Here is a 24,484-nt window from a genome sequence, read left to right on the forward strand (position 1 = left end):
CGGACTAGAGTGCTCATTGTGTAGCCAGAGCAGTATATGAGAAATTTATTACTGTGAGTCCAGAATGAATTTACATATTGTTTCCGCTAGGAAGATATCCTTAAAGATGAGGAAATATCCGACCAGCTTCCTCGTCCATCTATGAATTCTGACGAAACTGGTCGGATCAATTCTGAAGCTGGTATATATATATATATATATATATATATATATATATATATATATATATATATATATATATATATATATATTGATTTTTCATCTTCGTAGGGTAATACGAAATTGTTTCGTTGGATAAATGGTTTGCGTAATAACGAAAATACTTCCAGCTACTGTATTCCTCCACTTATTTCATTCATTAAGTTAAGACATTAAAAATAACTGGAGTGTTGTTAATAGATGGATTGAAATATTTACAAAAATAGCTTTTTTCATGAGTCACAAGTAGAGTTAATTAAAAATTACGAATAAAAAAAACACCGTAATAGAGGAAATCTTTTAAACATAATATTACCCTAAGAGTAAGGGATGTTTTAGAATTCATATTTGAAAAATGGTTCAACGGAAACGTTGATTAAATTAATAATAGATCAAACGCCTGACAGGTCACCTACAGAATAATTAGGTTTCTCTTCTTTGTATCAGAAAAGATATCGAATTGTAGGGGAAAACCAATAATGCGATTTGTTGTATCGATTGCGTTATTGGAAAGTTGATAACACTGAAAACGAAAATACACAATGAAATGGTCAATGCATTCAGCGATTCTAATTACAATTCTGATCTATTGATATTGTCAAGTCGACCACAAGATGGCTATGCAATATGTTTGACAAATTGAAGAAAATCAACAACTGAACTAGGTTCTTTGATTCGATAACCTTCAGCGAGTGCAACGACCATTCGTATTGTGAGTGTTTTGAACTACGTGGCGGGGAATTGGTACTTGTTATAATAGCAAGCAGCATGTAGTGCTACACGTTTTATCTCTTTAAAACAGGCAAATGTTATAGGCTGTTAAATTCAAATCAGTCCTTTATACCAACTAGCAGTTCAGTCCGGCGTTGCTCGGCCCCTTTATATGTTTATAACTTTATATATATATATATATATATATATATATATATATATATATATATATATATATATATATATATACACACCTATATACATATATACCTATATGTATATACCTATATATATATATATACATATATATATACCTATATATATATGTATATACCTATATATATATATATATATATATATATATATATATATATATATATATATACCGATATACATATATATATATATATATACCTATATATATATACCGATATATATATATATATATATACCGATATACATATATATATACCTATATATATATACCGATATATATATATATATACCTATACATATATATATATACCTATACATATATATCTATATATATACCTATATGTATATATATATATATACCTGTATATATATACCTATATATGCATATATAAATATATATATATATATATATATATATATATATATATATATATAAGCGAGATAAGACACTGAATTGGACTCCTTCCGATAATGGATTACCCAGGTTGTATCAACTTCAAATTCTATTACTCACGGGGATGATTACAATGGGATGGTATATTCACCCAACATCGGATACACTTTGTCAACACCAAGAAAGCCTTTGGACTACATCAACCAACGCACACTCAACGCAACAACGAATAAGGATGCCACGTAGACTTTTCGAAAAATCAATAAGGAGCAATACGCTATATAATATCACTTTCTCCCCTGGACCTATTTTCTGCCCACCTAGATTTATAATATCGGACGACATTGGACTCCTTCCGATAATGGATTACCCAAGTTGTATCAACTTCTCTTTTCGTATAATTTTCTCCATATAATTATCCACAACCACTCAAAAACTATTTTCAATAATTGTGCTGAAAACCAATATTAGCGTCCATTCGCAGCTGAACATTTTCCTAACCGCATTTCATTTCCTCTGATGATATGAGCATTTATTGAAAATCCATGTATTAAGAAAATTAACATAACCCCTTCTATATATTCCTTTTGTCAAACAATAAATTCTTGAATAGAATATATGTCTGTATATGGTTTTTTTTTCAGAATTTAAAATGTAACCACGAAACACACACACACACACACACACACACATATATATATATATATACATATATATATATATATATATATATATATATATATATATTAAAAGGTTTTACTCTTGTGCAGATAACTTACATCTAAAATGTCAAGTGTTTAGACGCAAAATTGACAGAGGAGTTGGGTAGAGTCTGCAAAGTTCAAGTCTTTCCACTTTAACATCTTGAAAGCCAAATTTATCCCCCAAACCTGATTAAAAAGCTTGCTGCATGTCTGGATACACTTTATGTAAAATTTCAGATGTTTGAATTCAAAATTGTCTGAATAGTTTGCTAGAGATCGCAAAGGTCACATCTTTTGAATTTTGACCACTTTGGCAGCCAAATTTGCGGCCAAAAACCGATTAAAAAGCGCGCCCTTCGTCTAAATACACTTTATGTAAAATTTCAAATGTTTAGACCAAAAACAGGCTGAGTAATTTTTAAGAGACCGCAGAGGTGAAATTTAAAAAAAAAAAAATTACCCCAATTTTCACCCCTTAACATTTATTATTTTGGGCTCAAATCAAATCAAAATGTTTGATCAATGTTCAAGTTACCTACAATTAAAATTCACAGTGTTTAGACTCAAAATTGGCGGAGGAGTTTGGTAGAGTTCTCAAATGTCAAGACGTTGAACTTTTACCTCTTGATAGCAAAATTATTCGCTAAAAACCGATTAAAAAGATTTTTCCAAATCTCAATACCCCTTATGTCAAATTTCGAATTTGTAGACTGAGAATTGACAGAGTGGCTAGGTAGGGAAATGCACACACAGAGATACACACAGAGACAGACAATTTCACTTTTATAGGTATACTAGCACGGGTGCCCGGCGTTGCCCGAGTATTTGGAGGGGTATGTTGAGCAAAAAAAAAAAAGAAATAAATAAATAAAAAGCGGTCATTTTTTTTAACTTTGACCCCTATTATGACCCCTTAAGATTTATTGTTTTGGGTTCAAATCAAGTTATTAATTTAGATCCATTTCCAAGGAAACTGTATCTAAAATTTCAACTTTTTAGACCCAAAATTGTCGGAGGAGTTTGGTAGAGTTCTCAAAGGTCAAATTGTTGAACTTTGACCCCTTAATAGCTAAATTTCTGTCCGAAAACCAATTACGTCGATTTTTCCAAATCTCAGTACCCTGTATATAAAATTTCGAGCCAGTAGGCTTAAAATTGACAGAGTTATTGCGTAGGGAAATGTACACAGACACACAGACACACAGAGCCACTTTCACTTTTATAGATATATAGATAGATACTTTAATATAGATGAATATGCTGTCATTTTTGCAGAAAATACGAATTCCTAATTAATCCAAATCAATCCCCAAATGCGCATCGAACAGCTGTCATAATACTGTATTCATTACATCTCATCAAAACAAAGATATGTACAAAATTTCCTCCAGATCGGCCCAGTTGTTTCCGAGAAAACTTCTAGATTTAATATGATATCGTGGTAACTAAGTTTTATTAATCCATGAATGTACATCGAACGGATACTGTAATACTTTGTTCACTGAACCTTATAATAACTAGGGCTAGGACAACAGCTTATTCTTTTCACTATTTTGACTCTCGAGTGTGTATCCGTTGATATCTTATATGCTTTTATATAGAGTGATGATGTTCTCGGTTCATTGACTGTGTCTAACTCGTATTAATCTACAATTGTACACTGAACGGAGACCATAACGCTTTATTCGCTGTATCTTATAACAAAGTCCTATAAAAAATTTTAGTCAGCTCGGACAGTAATTTTTGAGAAAACGTCTCAGGTAAATGTGGTATTGTGGTGATTAATCAATAGGGCTAGGAGAACAGCATATTCTTTTCATTGTTTTGACTCTCGAGTATATATCCGTTGATATCTTATACGCTTTTATATAGAGTGATGGTGTTCTCGGTTCATTGACTGTGTCTAACTGTGTCGGATATATACTCGAGAGTCCAAACAATGAAAAGAAGATGATGTTGTCATAGCCGTAATACTCACTATTAATCTCTTTTAATCAGCCACTTTGAAACTACCGGATACCATAATACTTAATTCGCTGGACTTTATCGTAATAAAGGTTCATATAAAATTTTTGCCAGATTGGCCCCCAAAAAATGAACTGGACAGACAGACGGGCAGATTAAGAGGAATATTTTTATCTGCACTGCACTATCTTCAGTTGCAGATGTATGAACCCACAAAATCACCCCAAATATTTGCAAAATAAGAAGTCGTTTCCATCTGATTATTTAAAAGGAATCGTTTACAATAGATATCGTTCTTGATGTTGTTCTTGTTATTGTTGAGCTTCATTCATTCATTCATTTGGTATGAATCATATAGTTGTTGTTAGCATTCGTTTCCCCGGTATCTTTCTGGTTGGAATTCTAAAAAGGCATTGCGTACTTACAACGTGAAGGTTGCTAACATTTCTAAGTGAAAGCGTTTCTGTGGCACAAATCTGGAGTCGAACTTGGCACTTCCAATTTGTCAGTCTGTGTCGTTTGCTACTTAGCCAACGTAACCAACCTGCTGCTTCACCTAGGATTGTGGTCGCTTAGCGAGTCGCACTTCTGTACAGAGCTCACATAGATCTTGCCGTAGGATTGTTTGGTCTTTATGCATTCCTCTCTGTTGGTCGCGGCTATTCGTTTGGCCTACTAGATTGCAAGTTAACTCTTGACAATTCAGGAAGAAGTCGAGGAAGGTTCTCACTGCTGATGCAATTCTCTCTCTCTATATATATAAGAGACAGGTACGTCCAAGGATGGAATACTTTTGCCATATCTGGGCAGGAGCTGCTAGAAAGAACTTGTCCTGCCTTGATAGAGTTCAAAATAGACTTCGTAGCCTCGTAGGAGATGTCCTTTTCTCTTCCTTGCAACCTCTATCTCACAGAAGAGATGTTGCGAGCTTGTCTCTGGTGTATCGTTATTTTCATGGAAAGTGTTCGACTGAGCTTCAGTCTATGGTCCCCCCTCGCCAAACTTTCACAAGAAACACTCGTCTAGCTGAAAACACTATCAATAATTCCCCCACCCTTTATCTGTGCCTAAACCTAAACGTAGATTCCATGAACAAAGCTTCTTTCTTAGAACTGCACGCCTGTGTAATTGTCTTCTGTTGGTTGTCTTCAAGTCTAACGTAAATAAGTTATTGATAAGAGTTAAAAATTTGCCGAATTTTCATTACTAATGATTACTATATTTTCCAATTTCTACTGTACACTCTTTAACCCCTCATCCTTGAGTGGTCTCTTGGCCTTGATATTGTGGTGATGCCTGTGTAAAAAAAAAGAAGCTTGCAGCAAGTAAAGGAATGATAGCTGCACACATGCAGAAGCGACGTTATTAGTTTCGGTTAATGAATTTGTAGTTGCGAGCATGCATGGAATACTGTTGCCACATATAGGCCGGTGCATCTGCACCAAGTCTCTCCCTCTTAGACAGAAATCAAAACATATATCCATCCTAATAGCACCCGCACAATCAATCAACCTAAAACCTCTGTCCCATCGCCGCCAATTTGAATCCTTGTGCCTGTTTTAAAAGCATTTTTATAATATGTGTTCTGACAAACTTGTATCACGTCCTCTCTCTCTCACACATAAATATCCCTGACTAAATCCTCAAGCAGCAAAATCCCATCCCTTTACTTTTCTCCCCTAGAACTGCTAGACTTTGAAATGCCTTCCCGGTCTTTTGCTTTTTGGAATGTGCTGACATGCAGACATCTTAATGTAATTTGAACAAACATCTCGTTACCCATTTTCTTAAATCGGTTTTCCTGTAGACTTGGTCCCTAACTAGAAGCCCCTCACGTCCAAATCGCAATATTTCATTGTTTTGGGCGAAAAGAGTAAAAATTATATACTTGCTTGTGTGACATGGACGCAGATGTAGACACAATCAGAGGACGATTGCTCCTCGTGAATTTTAGCCGATTTGTGGCCCCAATATCGGTGGCTACTTGGCCATAACTGATATTTGCTGCTGTTACGATATTCACTCTGAGTATTTTCGGTCACCTTCAACCTCCAAGAAGAAAGTTTCTAGGGAACATAAAACTCACATGCAGTCCAGAGTCGCATGTATATTCTGTTCAGAAAAAAAAGATTTGATGACGTTAATTTTTGCAGTATTTTTTTTGTGAGATGTTGTGCTCCCGCTAGATATTGCATTTCTATTCTTATATGGTCACTCTTCGGGTACTGATCAGATTCAACGGCCCTTAACTCCGGCGGCTTTGTCCTAAACTAATCTCAATATGGTTAATATGTGTGTATAAAACGACACTGACCCTTTTTGGGTTTAACCCGCTTCTTCCGAAGGTGGACGTTCCATGGGAGTATAAAATTCACAAGCTGCCCCTGGTCGCAGATATATCCCCGTTAGGTGAGATGACGATGTTAGAATTTTGTAACTCTTGCAGGGGGTATTGACGTCCTCCTACATACAGCGCTTGGAATTCCCAAATGTGTCACCTATTTTAGTAATGACCAGGATCAGCATTGCTTAACGTCGTTGATCTGACGGGAACTGATGTGCGAACGTTATTATCTATAAATATAAAAGCGAAAATGTATGTATGTGTGCCCGCTTTTTCTGTGTGTCTACAAAAGGCTTCTTTCAGAGAAGCGGTCGGTCGGTTCACAACTTTTTTAAACTTTTTATATCACATATAAATCGTAATATCTCACAGTTAACAACGAAGCTCGCCTGTCTATTTAATTTGCTCGATTTCCGGAAGATAAATATTCAATATTTGTCGCTCGCCGCATGTGGGTTAGTCTTTTTCCTATAACATCTTGGGGGGGAAGCGTTCAGCAGTAAATGAATACCATCCCGCAGTCAAACTTGACCTCATTAACTCATTAAAACGAGCACCTGCTAAATCCAAGTAATCAAATAAATTCAAACGTGTTTCGTTTAGCATCTCGCGGTGGGGCAATGGGTAACGTCTCACTTATTTTTTTCACACGTTAATTTACAACTTTGCCTCAACGGGTCGGGTTCGATCCTCATACTTACTTTTTTAACACCCCCCCACACACACACCTCCAAACACCCGGGCAATGCCGGGTACCCCTCGCTAGTGCCGCATATTTGATATAATATGGTTGATATTCGTTATTACAGACCAACCAAAATTCTTACCTGTTTCTATTCAGCCTGTTATAAAATAACACTTTTTATACCAATCAAGGAGGGGGGGGTCATATCAATTGTTGGCCCTAATTACGGGTTGAACCAATTGATATTGACCAATTCACCTCCAAATGGCTACGAAATCCGCTCGATAAACATTGAAAAAATAAAACCAAAAGTTCTTGGCAAACATTGACTTGCAAAATTAAATTACAGCAAGATTGGCGAAGCTATGAAGAACATAGTTTGACCGAAAGGTTAATCGTTTGTCTAATTCCAGCTTCAATGAGACCATTTTAAAGTTGTTTCTCTTCTAAATATATTTGCGAAGCTCTTCAGTTGCCAAAACGCTGTTTGTATTTATTTGGTGTTGGACATAAAGTAATCAGCGACCATAGAGAAACTATGGTTTTATATGACGACTACTTTAATCCATTACAAAATGTGTCGACCTTCATTCCGTCTGGCGTTGTTTGTCTAATTGTTTAGCTGATTGGAAATTAACCGATTTTAATAGAAGGTGACGGTGATCTAATAGTGAACGACATACATTCACCACCTGCGTGTTCCAAGTTCAGATTCAATTCGTTCCACAAAAATCACTTTCACTTACGATGTTGGCAACCTTAACGTGGCCCCTCCCCTAAGTCCCGATATCTTTCTAGAAAAAAATCAGAGTAGAAATATATCGGAGAAACCAATGCCAACAATAGAATCTTCAGATTCATAAGATATGATGACGATGATGATGATGATGAAGAAGAACCTGTTTCCAGTTATTTGATGTGACACAGACAAGATGGATTAGAAGATGTTGGAGGCTCCGATTGCTTGGGGTGGCTCACGTGTGAAGAGAAGGTAATCACGTTATGCGAAAGTTAGAAGCTGCTGTTTTAAGGAATCATTTTAAGTAATTATTAGTATTTTCTCATTAAATTAACCACGGATTGGGGTACATCAAAAGCTAAAATAGAAGAAACAAACTGGGATTTAACCTGGTATGGTTTGACCATTTGACCACTAGCAGCAACGAATCCACAATGTCATTTACACAGAGTAGTTACTATTTACATACCTCCCCACGAGAGCAGAATTAAAAGCGAGGGGTTGTTTTTAATGTGGATAAAATCCAGCTCTCCAAAAATGAAAATTCTGGATTTAAATAAAAATAAAAATGGCCGCTGTCTAAAAATATGTCTTCTTCACTGACAGAAGGAAAAACATTAAGTGTAACATCAGAATAGATACCATTGTTCCTCTTGGCACAACTGCCAGAATTATATAGCATGGTACTTAAAGCTAAAAGGCCAAAGATCCTAATTTGTCCCCCATGAACTTATTAAACATTTTTTGAAGGAATTAAAGACTTTTCGTATTCGTTCATTTAACGACCAAACGAATCTTTGTCTAATGAAATACCGGGCCAGCCTATCCTGTCTTGACAGAGTACAAAGTAGACTTCGTGGTTTAGTGGGGGATGTCCTTTTCTCTTCTTAGTGGGGGATGTCCTTTTCTCTTCCCTGCAACCTCTCTCAAAAGAGACGTTGCGAGCCTGTCTTTGTTTTATCGTTATTTCCATGGCAAGTGCTCGTCTGAGCTCCAATCTCTGGTCACCCCTCCTTCGCCAATCTTTCACAATAAACACCCGTCTAACTGAAACCACTGTCATTAATTTTGCCGACTTTATCTGGTCTAAGTCAAATCGTAGATTCCATGAACAAAGCTGCTTTCTTAGAAGTACACGTCTGTGGAACTCTCGTCTGTTTGCCTGTTTCCCACCTGACTACAACTTGGATGTTTTCAAGTCCAACATAAATTCCTGATGAACCGCCGCCTTAAGTAATACACTTTATCAAATCTCCAATACTAACGATTACTATTATATTATCCCTTTAATTACTGTACACGCAACCCTTATCCCTGAGTGGCGTCAGGGCCTTGATAAGTTGTGACCTCCATGTAAAAAACACACACACACGTTGATGTTATATATTTAACTACGCTGAATTGCTTGTTCATGCCTTAGTACCTTGTTGTAGTCTATTAAATAAAGGAACGCTGTATTTCTAAAACTAAAAAAGATAATATTAGCAAACATTACAAACGTTTTTGACGTATATATATATATATATATATATATATATATATATATATATATATATATATATAAATAAAAAAAATTACAATTAAATTTACCAAAATGATCCAAGATGGTAAAATTAAAGTATAATATAAATATTACAGAATTAATATTTATAAAGTTATCTCAGCCAGATGTAAAAGCTCGATAAAACCAAATAGGAAATAGAGCTTATAATACGAGCAAACAGTTAATAAAAAATGTTAAAAAACACTTGCTAATTCCTACCCTCAGATGAGAAGGAAAGTATTTCTTCGAAACTCCGCGGATTAAGGATTATCCACTTGTCAAGTGTTTCCTTTTCAGATTAAATATGTTTTTAACTCTTTTTCAAAGTGTTTTTTTAACATGTTTTATTAACTGTTTGCTCGTATATATATATATATATATATATATATATATATATATATATATATATATATATATATATATAGTAATTTATAAAATATATATGGCGATTAAGCTAAACTGAATATTCGGCGTTTCATCCACTCTAGGATTCGTCAGGCTTAATTTATAAAATATATATGGCGATTAAGCTACACTGAATATTCGGCGTTTCATCCACTCTAGGATTCATCAGGCTTAGGTGCATAAGCCTGACGAATCCTAGAGTGGATGAAACGCCGAATATTCAGTGTAGCTTAATCGCCATATATATTTTATAAATTAATAACTAGCTCTACCTACGTATTTAGCACTTTTGAAGTAAATACCTAAAGTCTACGCATAAATCTATACTTTCGTATATTCATTTTTATGTGAGTAAATGAAGTAGTCTGACTACATAATCTACACGGTGTCCACAAAGTCTGGATACATAATGTAGCCAGACTTTATGGACATTCTCTCTCTGTCTCTCTCTGTCTCTCTCTGGCTCTCTCTCTCTCTCTCTCTCTCTCTATATATATATATATATATATATATATACACCCACACACACATATATACACACACACACATATACACACACACACACACACACACACATATATATATATATATATTGAAAACTTTTTTAAGGAGGCGTTTCTTCTCTTGCTTTAGGAGCTGCAGTAGGATTTGCATATACTTACTTAAGCTAATCATTAAACACAGCTATAGAATAATATGATGTTTAAACTTCACATTTTACTGTCTCTTTTATTGATTACATTGTTAGGTGAAAGTACAGAATACTTACAAAACAACTACCTCTCTATATGTTAAGAATGGATATAAAAAAATAATTTTATTTTAGTACAGTAACTTCTCTTTATAACTAACGACAGTTTTGAGTGGTGGGGGCCTGAAAAATTTACAGATTAGTTAATAGTTACTGGAGAACTGGTGTAGCGTCGATTAATTTACCCAATACATTAACATTTGATAATTAATATATACATTTAAAAGAAAGCAATAGCAATTGATTTTTAGACTATAGAGTAGACTAACTGTTAAGTTTTCTTCGTTTGGGCAGCCATTCTTTAGTATCTATATATCTACAAAAGTGAACGTGTCTGTGTGTCTGTGTGCCTGTGTACAGTTTCCTTCGCAATAACTCTGTAAAATCTTCGGTCTAAAGACTCGAAATTTTATATACATTCAATTAAAAGAAGGTACGAAACCGACAAAGGGAAGTAACTCTTTCTCTTTTTCTTGAATCATCAATTTTTCTTGAATCATCAATTTTTCTTGAATCATCAATTTTTCTTGAATCAAAAAAAAAAATTAGTTTAATAATCAAAAGATATTTTAACCCGAGTTGAAAAAAGAACAAAATCTTTTTTGGCTGATTATCCATTTTAGAAACAATGGACATTTGCTGCGTGCAAATGAAGTTAAGGTTACGCAAACACCCGGACCATTTTTTCTGAACGCGCGTTGCTTAATTTTAGTGATAATGACAAAGTACTATTTAAAAAAAATAAATCCTGCTTCTCAGAAATGTATACATGTTCGTTTATTTCTGTTTTTCTTTGGTTTTGTTTTATTTGTATTTATTTATCGTCTTTATATGTCTTTTTTTTTGCCAACTTATCTTGATTAAAGCTGAAATTCGTTATCTCCCCCCTCCTTATAGGCAAAATACTGTTTCACTCTTATATTCTAAGTAAACTAGCGAAAAAATCTTTTGCAAAGCAAATCCCAGAAGTTTCCGAAATCTGGACTTATTTTTTGCCCATACTAGAAGATACGACTTCATTTAAGTAATATACTTAATATCTACAATCACTATAAACTCGGGTGTATTGAATATGTGGCTTCCTTGCTGTCTATAACAAACCACGGAATAGTCTTTGCCTTACTGTCAATTATTTATGTACCTGAAATATACAGTGATCTTAGATACGTCACTATGACTTTCTGAATAGATATACAATGCTTTGTTCCTGACCTAATTGACTGTCGTTAACTACGAATTCCGACGCGCCACGTAGTCTTATTACGGTAGAAACTACCCTCTCTTGCGTGCTACGTATATCCAATATAGTAATTTCCTCCAAGACGACTGCCATTGTCTGATTTGCATGTTAAATAAATGAAAAAGAAAAAAAAGTGAATCTTATTTCTCTCTATAACTAAATTTTACTTGACTATGAATTCTAAAAATTAATTCTACTGTATTCTATAAATGAATCCTCTCCTAAACACTAGGTCTACCCTACTCCCCAAGCTGCAACTAACACTCATATATTACACACGCTTAATATAAAGTCATTCTGTGACGCGTTATCCTATTCCTAAGCCAACATATAAATAAATAAAAAAATAACATTTTTTTTTCTAAAGTTCAAGGAAAAATATTAAACCATATCTTAACTCTTTCCAACTTCCCTGTTGCAAATATAGTTGCTTCCACTGCATGAACTTTTACTCACCCCTCCTCCAGTAACAATGTAATAGCAATGCCCCTTAATCACTTTGAGGAGTGTAATTTCTCAGTAGAGATAACATTTACATACTAACCCAGTAACATTAACTACCCACGCGGGGTCGCAGGAATACCTGGATTAGGATCCAGGCGCGGGGTAAACCCTCTCGGTGCTGATGGACTCGTAGATCTTCCCAGGCCATCCGTCTAGGAGAAGGAAAACTCTGAAGCTAAACCTAAGGGGAGGGAGGCCCCTCCATTCTTGCATGACATCCTTCCTAGAGCTGGTGACTCGAACAAATTACCGGTCTGCAAACTTAAACTGCTTACGGAGTAGATAGGCTCTGTCTATCGCCCGGTTCCATACTCCTTCTTTGCCTATTAGCCAGGCGTAGAGGTTGAAGCACAGGGATTCGACAGAAAAACTCAGTGGTCGATCTTGTTTCCTGACTAGGGCAATGAACGCCGATTTCCCCCTCTCCCGACACATCCCATTCCTCTCTAAACTGGGCAGTTGGGAGTGCTTGAAAATCATAATGCCAGTACAAGTAGATTGGGTTGACCATCGTCTAATGGGTTGAGGGTACCGGATTGACAGTTCTTGGCTGCTGTTTCGGACTGGTAGTACATGAGCCCTAACTCTTTGGTAGCGCTTAGAGCAGCTGCTCCATCAACAGTTGAATAATATCGGGATGTTTGCCATGGATAGGGACCCTGCACTGATTCCCGGTCGGCTTTCCTGAGGCCACAGTTCTAGTAGATGGAAGGACAGATGAGGCTCTACTTGTGTGCATGCCTGGTTTTCTGCTTGTTCAGCAGCCCTTATCTAAACTAAAACTCTTTAAAAAATGACAGTACAATCCAAAATTACGCATAAACCAGGACAAAATTCAAAGAAAATCAAATTGCCTCCTCCCTAAAAGCTTGCATTTACTAACATCCGTTGGCTTAGAACTAATTTAAATGATATTGAAGCATTTCTCCTAAAAAACACCCCGGATATCTTAGCACTAAGTGAGACTAACCTACACTCCTCCATCCCCTCTAACTACTTTAACATGCCCGGATATCTCTCACTCTGCCGTAAGGACTCTGATAGACACATGCACGGGCTTGGAGTCTATATTCGAAACACCCTCCCCCTGACTAGAGAAAGAAAACTAGAATCGGACGATCAAGCCTTTATGTGCTTTAGACTTAACATGCAACATAATATTAGTTACTTTTATTTTCTCTACCGCTCTCCCTCGACCAAGGACTGTACCCTAATAACCAAAGTCTCTGACAACATAGATACAGTACCTTTCCTCGTTATTAGCGCACAAGTTCATGTATTCAGTGACTTCAATGTCCACCACTTTAACTGGCTTGGATTCTCTAATTACACAGACGCAGCTGGTACCACAACACATAGCTTCTCTATATCACAGACAGTTACGCTTCGAACCCGTTTTCCAGACCATCAAGTACAACACGCATCACTTCTAGTTCTGTTTCTGACGACAGTTCCTGATGATTGTATTACAAACGCTTACAGCCCACTTGGGAATGCTGATCATGTAGTGATAATAGTTGAAATCACCCTAAACTCTAGAGCCAACATGGAAGAGTCATTGCTCCAAACAACGAGATATTATAAAAAGGCCGACTGGGAAGCCATCAGACATCTCATCAGAGACGCCCCATGGCGAAATATCTTTGCACTTCTTGCTGAACAGTGCGCAAATGAGACCACTGAATGATTCAAAACAGCAATTGAAGCACATGTCCCCACGCGGACATTTTATAGCAAGCTCCACTTTCCTCAATGGTTTACTTCCACATGTGCAGCTGCCATCACGCAAAGGCAGCACGTATACCACATATTTAGCCGACATAAATCCAGTTCAAACGGACAAAAGTATATAGAAGCCAGAAGTAACTGTAAGAAAGAAATAGCGACAGCTAAGACAGAATTTACTGAAACCACCCAAAAACGCATCGAAGCTCAGAAATTAGGAACCCGTGACTTCTGATAAATCTACAACTGTGTAGTAAATAATGGGCAATCAGCAATTCCCCCACCATCAAGCAATTATGAGGTTGTTTGCTCAGCAACCAAAAAGGCTAACATACTTGCCAGTCGATTTGCATTAAACTCCACACTAGACCATGCTTACCACCCTCTCCCAGACTTCCCTTTGCGGACAGATTCCACACTTGACGATCTGAAAATTTACCCCTTTTCAGGTGCATGCTGTTATAAAAAATCTTGACACTGCAAAAGCATGTGGACCTGATCATATCCCGGCTGTACTATTAAAAAAGTGCTCCGCTGAAATAGCTCCAATCCCCTCCAAACTTTATAACAAACGCCCTAATGAATCTTGCTCTCCTGCCTAAAAAATATGATATAAATGCGGGAGTGCCTCAAGGGTCTATCCTTGGATCCCTATTATTCCTAATATTCAGAAATGATCTCACTGACATAATTGTCTGTGAGATGGGTATATATGCTGATGACACCACGCTCTATAACAGACACGACAGGAAAACAAATAAATACATATCTAAAGAAATGGCAGAAACACTAGAGGATGACCTCCAATCTGTAGTGGAATGGGGACAAAAATGGATGGTCACATTCAATGCTGCTAAAACTAAACTTCTTTCTTTCAATAACTACAAGAAACCTTTACTACCACCAATAGCAATGGTCAAAGACTCTTTATCTGAAAGCACATCTTTTAAACTCCTCGGGCTAACGTTCACAGGAAACATGAGTTAGAACAATTACATTGAGAGCATTGCCAGCACCGCTGCAAAGAAAGTGGGGTCTCTCTACCGTGCTAGATCCAGTACCTCTATAAGGCCACTATTCGCCCATGTATGGAGTATTGTTGTCATATTTGGGCCGGTGCATCTGCTACTAGTCTCTCACTCCTAGACAAGGTTCAAAAGAGACCCGCCAACCTAATAGGTCCTGAACTATTATCCAAGCTTCAGCCTTTGTCCCATCGACGCAATGTAGCATCCCTCTGCCTGTTCTACAAGTAATTTAACGGTGAATGTTCCGATGGGCTGCAAGCACTTGCACTCCCTCTATGTAAATAAACCTCGACAAATCCGACAAGCAGTAATATCCCACCCCTTCACAGTAGAGATTCCTAGATGTAAGAAATCTTTCTACTCCAGTAGTTTCTTCCCCAGCACCGCTAGATTTTGAAACACCCTGCCAGGATCCTGCTTCTCCAACTGTACTGACATGCAGAAGTTCAAGTGTAACGTGAACCGACATCTTGCTGCCTAACTCCCCACCTAGTACCCCTCTAGCCTGTGTCCCTAATAGTATCCCCCTACATCAAAGTGGTAATGTGCGTTGTTAGGGGTGGAAATATAATAAAAAAAACGAAACCTGTGGAAAATCCACTGCGGACTCTTTCATATGTAATATATTGATGTTGGCATTCTGTAGATGTTCAGTGTAAATGGAGACGTCCTGATATTATCGTACCTATTTACAATGCCTCCCCACGGGACAGGGTTAGACACCAGGGTCGTTTTTTAACGTGGAGAAAAGGTACAAAAATAAAAATTGTCTCAGTCGTGAAGGATTTCTCCTCCACTGAAAGAGAACGAGAAATGGAACTGCCGCATTATTATTGTAGCTCTTTTTTAAACTACAAAAGTATTTATCAAAGTTAGCAAGGACGCCAGACGTAACCTGGTCGTAAAGTACGCTTGTCTATTCAAAACAGAGCGTATTTTACAAGCAGCATGATAAAATAAACATAAATTTAATGCGAAAAAAATTCGCATCGATGACAGAATTCGAACTCTGCCAAATCGGGATTAATTATATTGAATTTAGAGATATGAATATTAAATTTTAAGATTGTAATCATTTTAATGATTAAGATTATAACATTATTGTTTTTTTCTAAATTTTCAAATTAAACTTACGAAATAATATCGTCAAACTTCCTCTAATAACGTTTGTAATAGTCATGCAAATATATACATATAGACTTTAAAACTACCACCAAGAAAATCGGACTCTGTATTTTCTCTCTTCACAAAGAGCCGACCTTTCGGATTAATGGCATCAACATAATTATGCAATAAATCACTATATCTGTTATACAGTCCATGGTCGGTGGTATATAAATAGCCTATTAACCGGATATATATATATATATATATATTTATTTACCAGTGGTGAAAATATATATATACATACAGTTAATAAACATGTTAAAAAACACTTTGAAAAAGAGTTAAAAATCATATTTTATCTGAAAAGGAAACACTTGACAAGTGGATAGTCCTTAATCCGCGGAGTTTCGAAGAAATACTTTCTTTCTCATCAGAGGGTAGGAATTAGCAAAATGCAGGATCGGATTTTGCATGCAAAAGTATTTGATGAAACAACAAGTAAGTCAAGACTCTTACTTGATAACAAAAAAGTGAAGCAGAGGGAATATGGTGAAGAAAAAGGCGATTACACGTGAATGGATAGTCTGGTGGAAGATAAATAATCCAGTGACGGTAAAATCCAAATATATAACTTCAAGAAAGTGAATTGAATTTCCATTTGCACAAGTAAAATCTAGGGAAACCCCGTAATGGGAATATGGTCCAAAAACATCCAAAGGCAGAAATCCATGGAATAATTCACAAAAATGTGTACAAGGGAAAAGGGGGAAAAATTCCAATAATATTAATAAAAGAAAAATAAGATATGCTTTTCACTCTACTGCCGAGACATAAATATAAATAAGAAAGATCAGGGATGAAGAAGAGAAATATATATATATATATATATATATATATATATATATAAACGTATATTTACGAGTCTTTTTACTATGTTTACTTACTGTATGTCGGATGTATATAAAGCCAGAGTATATATATATTCGTGTATCTATGAGCGTCTACTAATGTTCGCTAAGTTTATCAACACTCTGTTGTGGGTGTATATTAATGTTCATTTATACGAGTGTCTTTAGTGTTTGCGATCATCTCTAGTTTCTCTATATGCGTGTACAACATGTGTTTAACAGGGCATATAACAAACACGGACAGTACAAAGCGACAGAAACACAGTTCCGTGTTTTTTTTTTTTAATTTATGTCTAATATGGGAACATACCTTGTGTATCTTTTGGTTTTGTTTAGACGGATCTTGAAAGATAAAAATGAAGATTTTCTCCAATGAAACGACCAGAAGTCCCGGGTGCATTTTCAGCAACTTTTATTTCGGATGTTCCCCGATTGGAAATTTGTATGCTTGTCTTAAGTTTTACATGCTATCAATGTTTTCCCGAAAGCTTCCTCGGGGTTCAGAGCCATTTTGACCGGTCGCCATTATGAACGCTTGACTGTGTCGCTTAAATTTTGATTAAAAACTAATTAATCTGTACTTGTATATTAAAAAATATCTTCATCTCTAAATTACGTCATCAACTCACGTAATCAAAGAATCAAATTCCTGTTTGTTCTAACATTGCAACATTAACATTCCCGATACGTTTCTAACATAACGGATTCGTTTAGGCATTAGAACACTCATAATATTATTAATGTTATGATTATTATCGATGATAATAATAATAATAATAATAATAATAATAATGATGATGATGATGATAATAATAATAATATTGATGATAATAATAATAGTAATAATAATAATGATGATGATGATAATAATAATATTGATGATAATAATAATAATAATAATAATAATGATGATGATGATGATGACAATAATAATAATATTGATGATGATAATAATAATAATAATAATAATGATAATAATAATAATGATGATGATGATGATGATAATAATAATATTGATGATAATAATAATAATAATGATGATGATGATGATGATGATGATAATAATAATAATATGATGATAATAATAATAATAATGATAATAATAATAATAATGATGATGATGATGATGATGATGATAATAATAATAATAATATTGATGATAATAATAATAATAATGATGATAATAATAATGATAATAATAATGATGATGATGATGATGATGATAATAATAATATTGATGATAATAATAATAATGATGATGATGATGATGATGATGATAATAATAATATTGATGATAATAATAATAATGATGATGATGATGATGATGATAATATTGATGATAATAAAAATAATAATAATAATGATGATGATGATGATGATGATAATAATATTGATGATAATAATAATAATAATAATAATAATGATGATGATGATGATAATAATAATAATATTGATGATAATAATAATAATAATAATAATAATGATGATGATGATGATGATGATGATGATGATGATGATGATGATGATGATGATAATAATAATAATAATAATAACACCAACTTTGTGATCGGTTTTCGGCCAGACATTTGGCTGTTAAGGGGTCAAAGTGCAACGATTTTACCTTTGAGAAATCTACCAAACTCCTCCGCCAATTTTGGGTCTAAACACTTGGAATTTTAGATATAGGTTCCTTGGACACGGATCTAACTTAATAACTTGATTTGAGCCCCAAACAATAAATGTTAAGTGGTCATAATAGGGGGCAAATTTTAAAAAAAATGACCGCTTTTGTTTTTCAACATACACCTCAAGACACCCGGGCAACGCCTGACTGAAATGCTAGTATACAATAAACCAAAAGTTTAAGGTAAAAAAAAATAAGTAATATACAAATCTAAATGGAATAAGTAATATCATGGACAGCATCCTTTACTGGCGATTATCGCCCTTTTTTGCTAACTCTCTATTGTATTTATAACTGTAATATGGCGAATGCTCATGTTGTAATGGCGGTTACTTCCACCAATTCATAGCGATTACTTATTTTACTTTTCATTCTGTTCTGTTCGTGCGAACGAATTTATTCACTGATAGGAAAGCCAATTGGCAGAAAATGCACCGAACTTCTTGATGATCCCAAGAGACCGACACTGTGCAAAGGTGAGTCGCAATTAGTTGCTCTTTCGTTCTCTATATTAGGCGAATAGAGAGCTAAGAACGACATGCTCGTTTAACAAGGCAGCACATGAAGGCGCTGAAGACACAAGGTTGTTCAACTACACACACATACCTACCTCTCTGATTCATGTCGTTCAGGGGCTTCTGAAAAGTTTCATCGCACACAATTATACTTGGAAGGACTCGGTTCACTCGGAGTATATTCAGACTGGAAAACAGCTCTCTCATTGCATCAGATATGAATGATAATTTGAGGGGTGGGGAGTTTCGTCTTTTTACCTCAAGTATTCTTATTCTTTTTAATTTCGTCAGTTCCCGAGCAAAGGCGAGAGCAAATATGGAATTGTGGTGACTAATCTCTATCAATCGATATTAATCCATAACTGTGCCTACACGGATACCATAATACCTAATTCGCTTCACCCTATCACAAAAAATTCATACGCAATCTCAGCCAGATCAGCTTAGTAGTTCACAAGAAAAAGTAGAATGAATAAACAGACAGACATACAGACAGACTAAAAGAAATATGAGAAATGTAACTTATAATACTATGTCTGCGTGTCTGTTTGTCTGTTTGTCTGGCTGTATTCATTTTTCTAAATATATTCCTCCGAAAACCAAGGTTACAGAGTAGTGCAATGCATGTCAAATAATTGCACTTTGTGTATGTGTGTGTGTGTGTGTGTGTGTGTGTGTGTGTGTGTGTGTGTGTGTGTGTGTGTGTGTGTGTGTGGACCGTTCTTTTCCGGGTTTTTAGAGGGTAAAATTAGCTGTTAAGGGGTCAAAATTGAAAACATACTTTGAACTTGGTAGCCGTAAGTTGACTAAATGTATTATTTGTTCAATAAATCTAATTTATCAGACTTGCTATGTCTGTCTTTCTGTCCCCAGTTTTTTTTTCAAACTGCATCTCTGCTGAGATGCAAAGGTCGCAGAGCGGTTTGAGTTGGGAGAAATGATTGCTTTTTTTGTGTGTGAACCGTTCATTTATGGGTTTTAGCCAGTAAAAATAACTGCTAAGAAGTCAAATTGAAAATTGAAAAAGAGAAATTCGAAATTGGCATACGTAAGTTGACTAAATATATTATTTGTACGCATACGCAAATATATACATTTATACGTTAAAGACGGTTTATTTTATCTAGTTCTTATCCATTTGGCGATAGCTCAAATATTAACGACTAAGACTGGAACCGGTTTCGATTCTAGCTGTTGGCACTTGAGTTATATTTTATTTTTGAAATCACTACCATATACATACATATATATATATATATATATATAAATACAGGATAATATATAATAATGGATACAATATTTACTACATAATAAAGACGAAATGAACTGAAATATCATATTTAAGCGTATATTACGACCGGATAACGTCGGGCGGCCAGCTAGTATAATATAGATAAAAGATAAAAAGGAAGTATATCGTTTCGTATGTGTGATTGGCGCGACCGGTCGTTTGTGGAGTCGTCGTGGCCGAGTGAAAAGCAATTCGAACATCAATGGCGGACCTACTTATTCTTCTATTTCTCGCTTCTTTCAACATTTATTGCATTCGACATGACTGGGTCCGAAATGAATCAAGACTACAGCGCAGGCGAATCTCGCTGATAAACACAGCACGTCTTCAGCGGAAACGTGGAGTGAAAACAGTACAGCTGCTTCCCTTTGTACAACGAAATAAGAGGCAACAACAATACGAATTGTACTGCCAGGGCGCATTTTCTAAGGCGCCATATGTGGTGGTTTGTTCGGCTTTCAATCGCCAGATAAAATCGTCCGATTCAAGAGAGTTGTTTTTAAAACGGTGAAATGTTTGAATTGAATATTTTATATTTTGCTATTGTTTTGTTGTTTGATAGCTTGAACCTATATTGTATATTTTTTTCTTTTTTGTCTATTTCTCTTACCATTCTACTTTGCTCAGAAACTTCTGGGACGATTTGGCTGAGAATTTGCATAAACCTTTGTTATGATATGGTGCAGTGAACTGAGTATTATGCTATCCGTCGATGCATAATTAGGGATTTAATATACTCAATATTTAATGCAAAAATGAGCAATGATCTTGGCTTGACCCCGCGAAAGAAAATCTTGCTAATTCCTACCCTCTGATGAGAAGAAAAGTATTTCTTCGAAACTCCGCGGATTAAGGACTATCCACTTATCAAGTGTTTCCTTTTCAGATTAAATATGTTTTTAACTCATTTCAAAGTGTTTGTTAATATGTTGTATTAACTGTTTGCTCGTATATATATATATATATATATATATATATATATATATATATATATATATATATATATATATCAGTTTATTATCTGAAAGTTACATTATTTTGAGTATCCTGTTATGCTCATCTGCAGAGTTCTTTTTGTTTTATCACCTTTCAACCAAGACATCCTTCTAGCCTAATTCAGGTAGCACAATAGATAGGGGCGTTAGGTCTCTACAGTTCCAGGTGAACAGTGTCTGAAGATAGGGGATTAGTTAGCCAAAACGTAATGAGACAAAAAACTATGAAAGGCAGTAGTTATTTAGGATACCTATTCCGTCGCATTAATTATTAATCACACGAAGAAGGACAGAGGATGAGTTATGGAGAAAAATGTAATCTATCTCATAGAACTGTGTGGCACTGTACACACACACACACAGACATATATATATATATATGTATATATATATATATATATATATATATATATATATATATATATATATACACTAGCATGGGTGCCCGGCGTTGCCGGGTATGTTGAGAAAAAAAAGTGGTCAATTTTTTAAACTTTGACCTCTATTATGACCCCTTAACCTTTATTGTTTTGGGCTCAAAATAAGTTATTAACTTAGATCCATGTCCAAGGAACCTATATCTAAAATTTCAAGTGTTTAGATCGAAAATTGTCGTAGGAGTTTGGCGGAGATCAAATAATTAGACTCTGACCCCTTAATCCCCAAATTTCTTGCTGAAAACCGATCATATTCCCAAATCTCAGTACCCCGTATATAAAATTTCGAGTCTGTAGACTAAAAATTGACAGAGTTATTGCGTAGGAAAATGTACACACACAGACACACAGATACACCCACAAACGTACATACACTTTCACTTTCATGTATATATACACACACACATATATATATATATATATATATATATATATATATATATATATATATATGTATTTATATAAAATGTGTTAAGAAATTCAATCGAAAGAAAGATGCATATTTAAAAAAGGGGGTGGTCACCAATGTATTTTTTAATATTATTTTATTATTCCGTGTCTTGGTTTTTCATTGAAAATTATGTTTAGATCATTGTAATAATGTTTTTAAATCATTGAAATCGTTTTTAACGCGTTTTAGACGTTTTGTGAAGCGTCCTCTTCAGAAATTATTTCAAATGCTTAGAATATATTCAAGATGTGTTAAAGATTTAAAAGAACATTTTTGTAGTTCATTTGAAATGTTTCCGAGAGGTGGAAACGTGTGTAAATAAATCTACTTTTCATTTGAATGTTCAATTTTTATTACTGTTTTATTGGGCTGTGGTCACTGCTGTCTTATGTTTCTCTCTCGCTCTCGCTCTCGTTCTCTCTCTCTCTCTCTCTTTCTCTCTTTCAGCTTGTATTTTTATTTATCTTTCTTTATTTTGTCTCATTTTTTTTGTGTGGGAAGCAAATAACTTTATAATACTATAAAACAGTACACACAATCCTCAAACCAATAAAAGAAAAACACACACACACACACACACTCACAAACCCACACACACATCCTACCCTAATGAAAAAATGAGAAAAAACAAAGAAAGATAAATAAAAACACAAGCAGAAAGAAAAGGAGAGGGAGAGAGAGAGAGAGAGAGAGAGAGAGAGAGAGAGAGAAAGAAACATAAGACAGCAGTGACCACAGCCCAATAAAACAGTAATAAAAATTGAACATTCGAATGAAAAATAGATTCATTTACACCCTGAATATATATATATATATGTATATATATATATATATATATATATATATATATATATATATATATATATATATTTAAAAAGAAGCGTATATTAAAAGAACTAAATCTGTGCTTATCTCTCTATGGGATTAACCGCCGCATAATTCAATTTTTAACTTGTACGTTTTTATTAAATCAGATATCTTGAGGAAGTCTTTGAATAAAAAAGACGTTATACTGAAGAACCTATAAATCATTTTTAATTTTTTTTTGAATTTTCATGACGTCATATGCGTAATTTCTCCAATTAACGCTTGTTTTCTTTATTTTCAGGTAAGTTCATTTTTCACATCTTCAATCAACTGACGGCGAGTCGTGTTGTAAGTAAGCACTTAAATAACACTTTCACCCAAACGAAAGATAGTGTTGTTAGTCCGAAATATATTACGTAATTTTCACATTCTACAAAAAAAGGCAAAATACTAAAACTTTTAAACGTAGAATCGGTTGCCCTTTGCTGATATCGGGTTTCACTATTTGTTTTTTTTTTGTTTTTTTGCGTTGCTTTAAATTTTGATTTATTTATTGAATTATGTTTTCTGTCTGAAATAGTTTAGAGATTTTTTTAGAAAAACATTTTTTTAATTTTTAATCAGAATTAATCCTATGTGTATTATATGTATCGATTTTACAATGTGGTTATTTGTTTTTTATGCATGACGTCTATTTCAGATCAGACTTAAAGAATATTGCATTAATTTCATTATTAAAATAAAGTTATTTATATTCAAACTTTAATCGTTTTATGATACAACATTCACTTTGTCTTTTAATTGAGTATAATAATCAGTGCTTGGACAACAACAGATTCTTCTTTTTTTTAATTACATTTTCACCCCAAACAAGGCACATTGCCAATTTGGTGTAGGGGGTTACTATCAGGGCCAGCAACTACTGGGGCACTATGTAGGGATTTGGGCAGCAAGATGTCGGTTCGCGTTGCACTTGAACTTCTGCATGTCAGTACAGTTAGGGAAGCAGGATCCTGGAATGGAATTCCAGAGACTAGCGGTTCTGGGGAAGAAACTACTGGAGTAGAAAGATCTTTTACATCTAGGGATCTCTACTATGTGGGGTGGGATTTAGCTGCCTGTCGGGTTTATCGAGGG

The 24,484-nt window shown here is 34.8% G+C and overlaps 1 protein-coding gene across 3 annotated transcripts in view; it reads left to right on the forward strand.

The window, feature by feature from the left end:
- The window catches only part of LOC145239969 (uncharacterized), a 1,025,820-nt gene that overhangs the window by 479,726 nt on the left and 521,610 nt on the right, over positions 1-24,484 (forward strand). Inside the window, exon 2 of one of the 3 annotated variants that reach the window (XM_080103555.1) lies at positions 23,649-23,868. The exons of the other annotated variants lie outside the window; for them this stretch is intronic. Within the exon in view, the coding sequence (XP_079959681.1) occupies positions 23,649-23,767 (119 nt within the window). The 3' untranslated portion in view covers positions 23,768-23,868. Of the gene's footprint in view, positions 1-23,648; positions 23,869-24,484 lie in introns of those variants that run through there. 3 annotated transcript variants of the gene reach the window in all.

The sequence above is a fragment of the Euprymna scolopes genome, chromosome 19 (genome assembly GCF_053919585.1).
Source record: "Euprymna scolopes isolate OS-2025 chromosome 19, ASM5391958v1, whole genome shotgun sequence".
Taxonomy (NCBI): Eukaryota; Metazoa; Mollusca; class Cephalopoda; order Sepiida; family Sepiolidae; genus Euprymna; species Euprymna scolopes.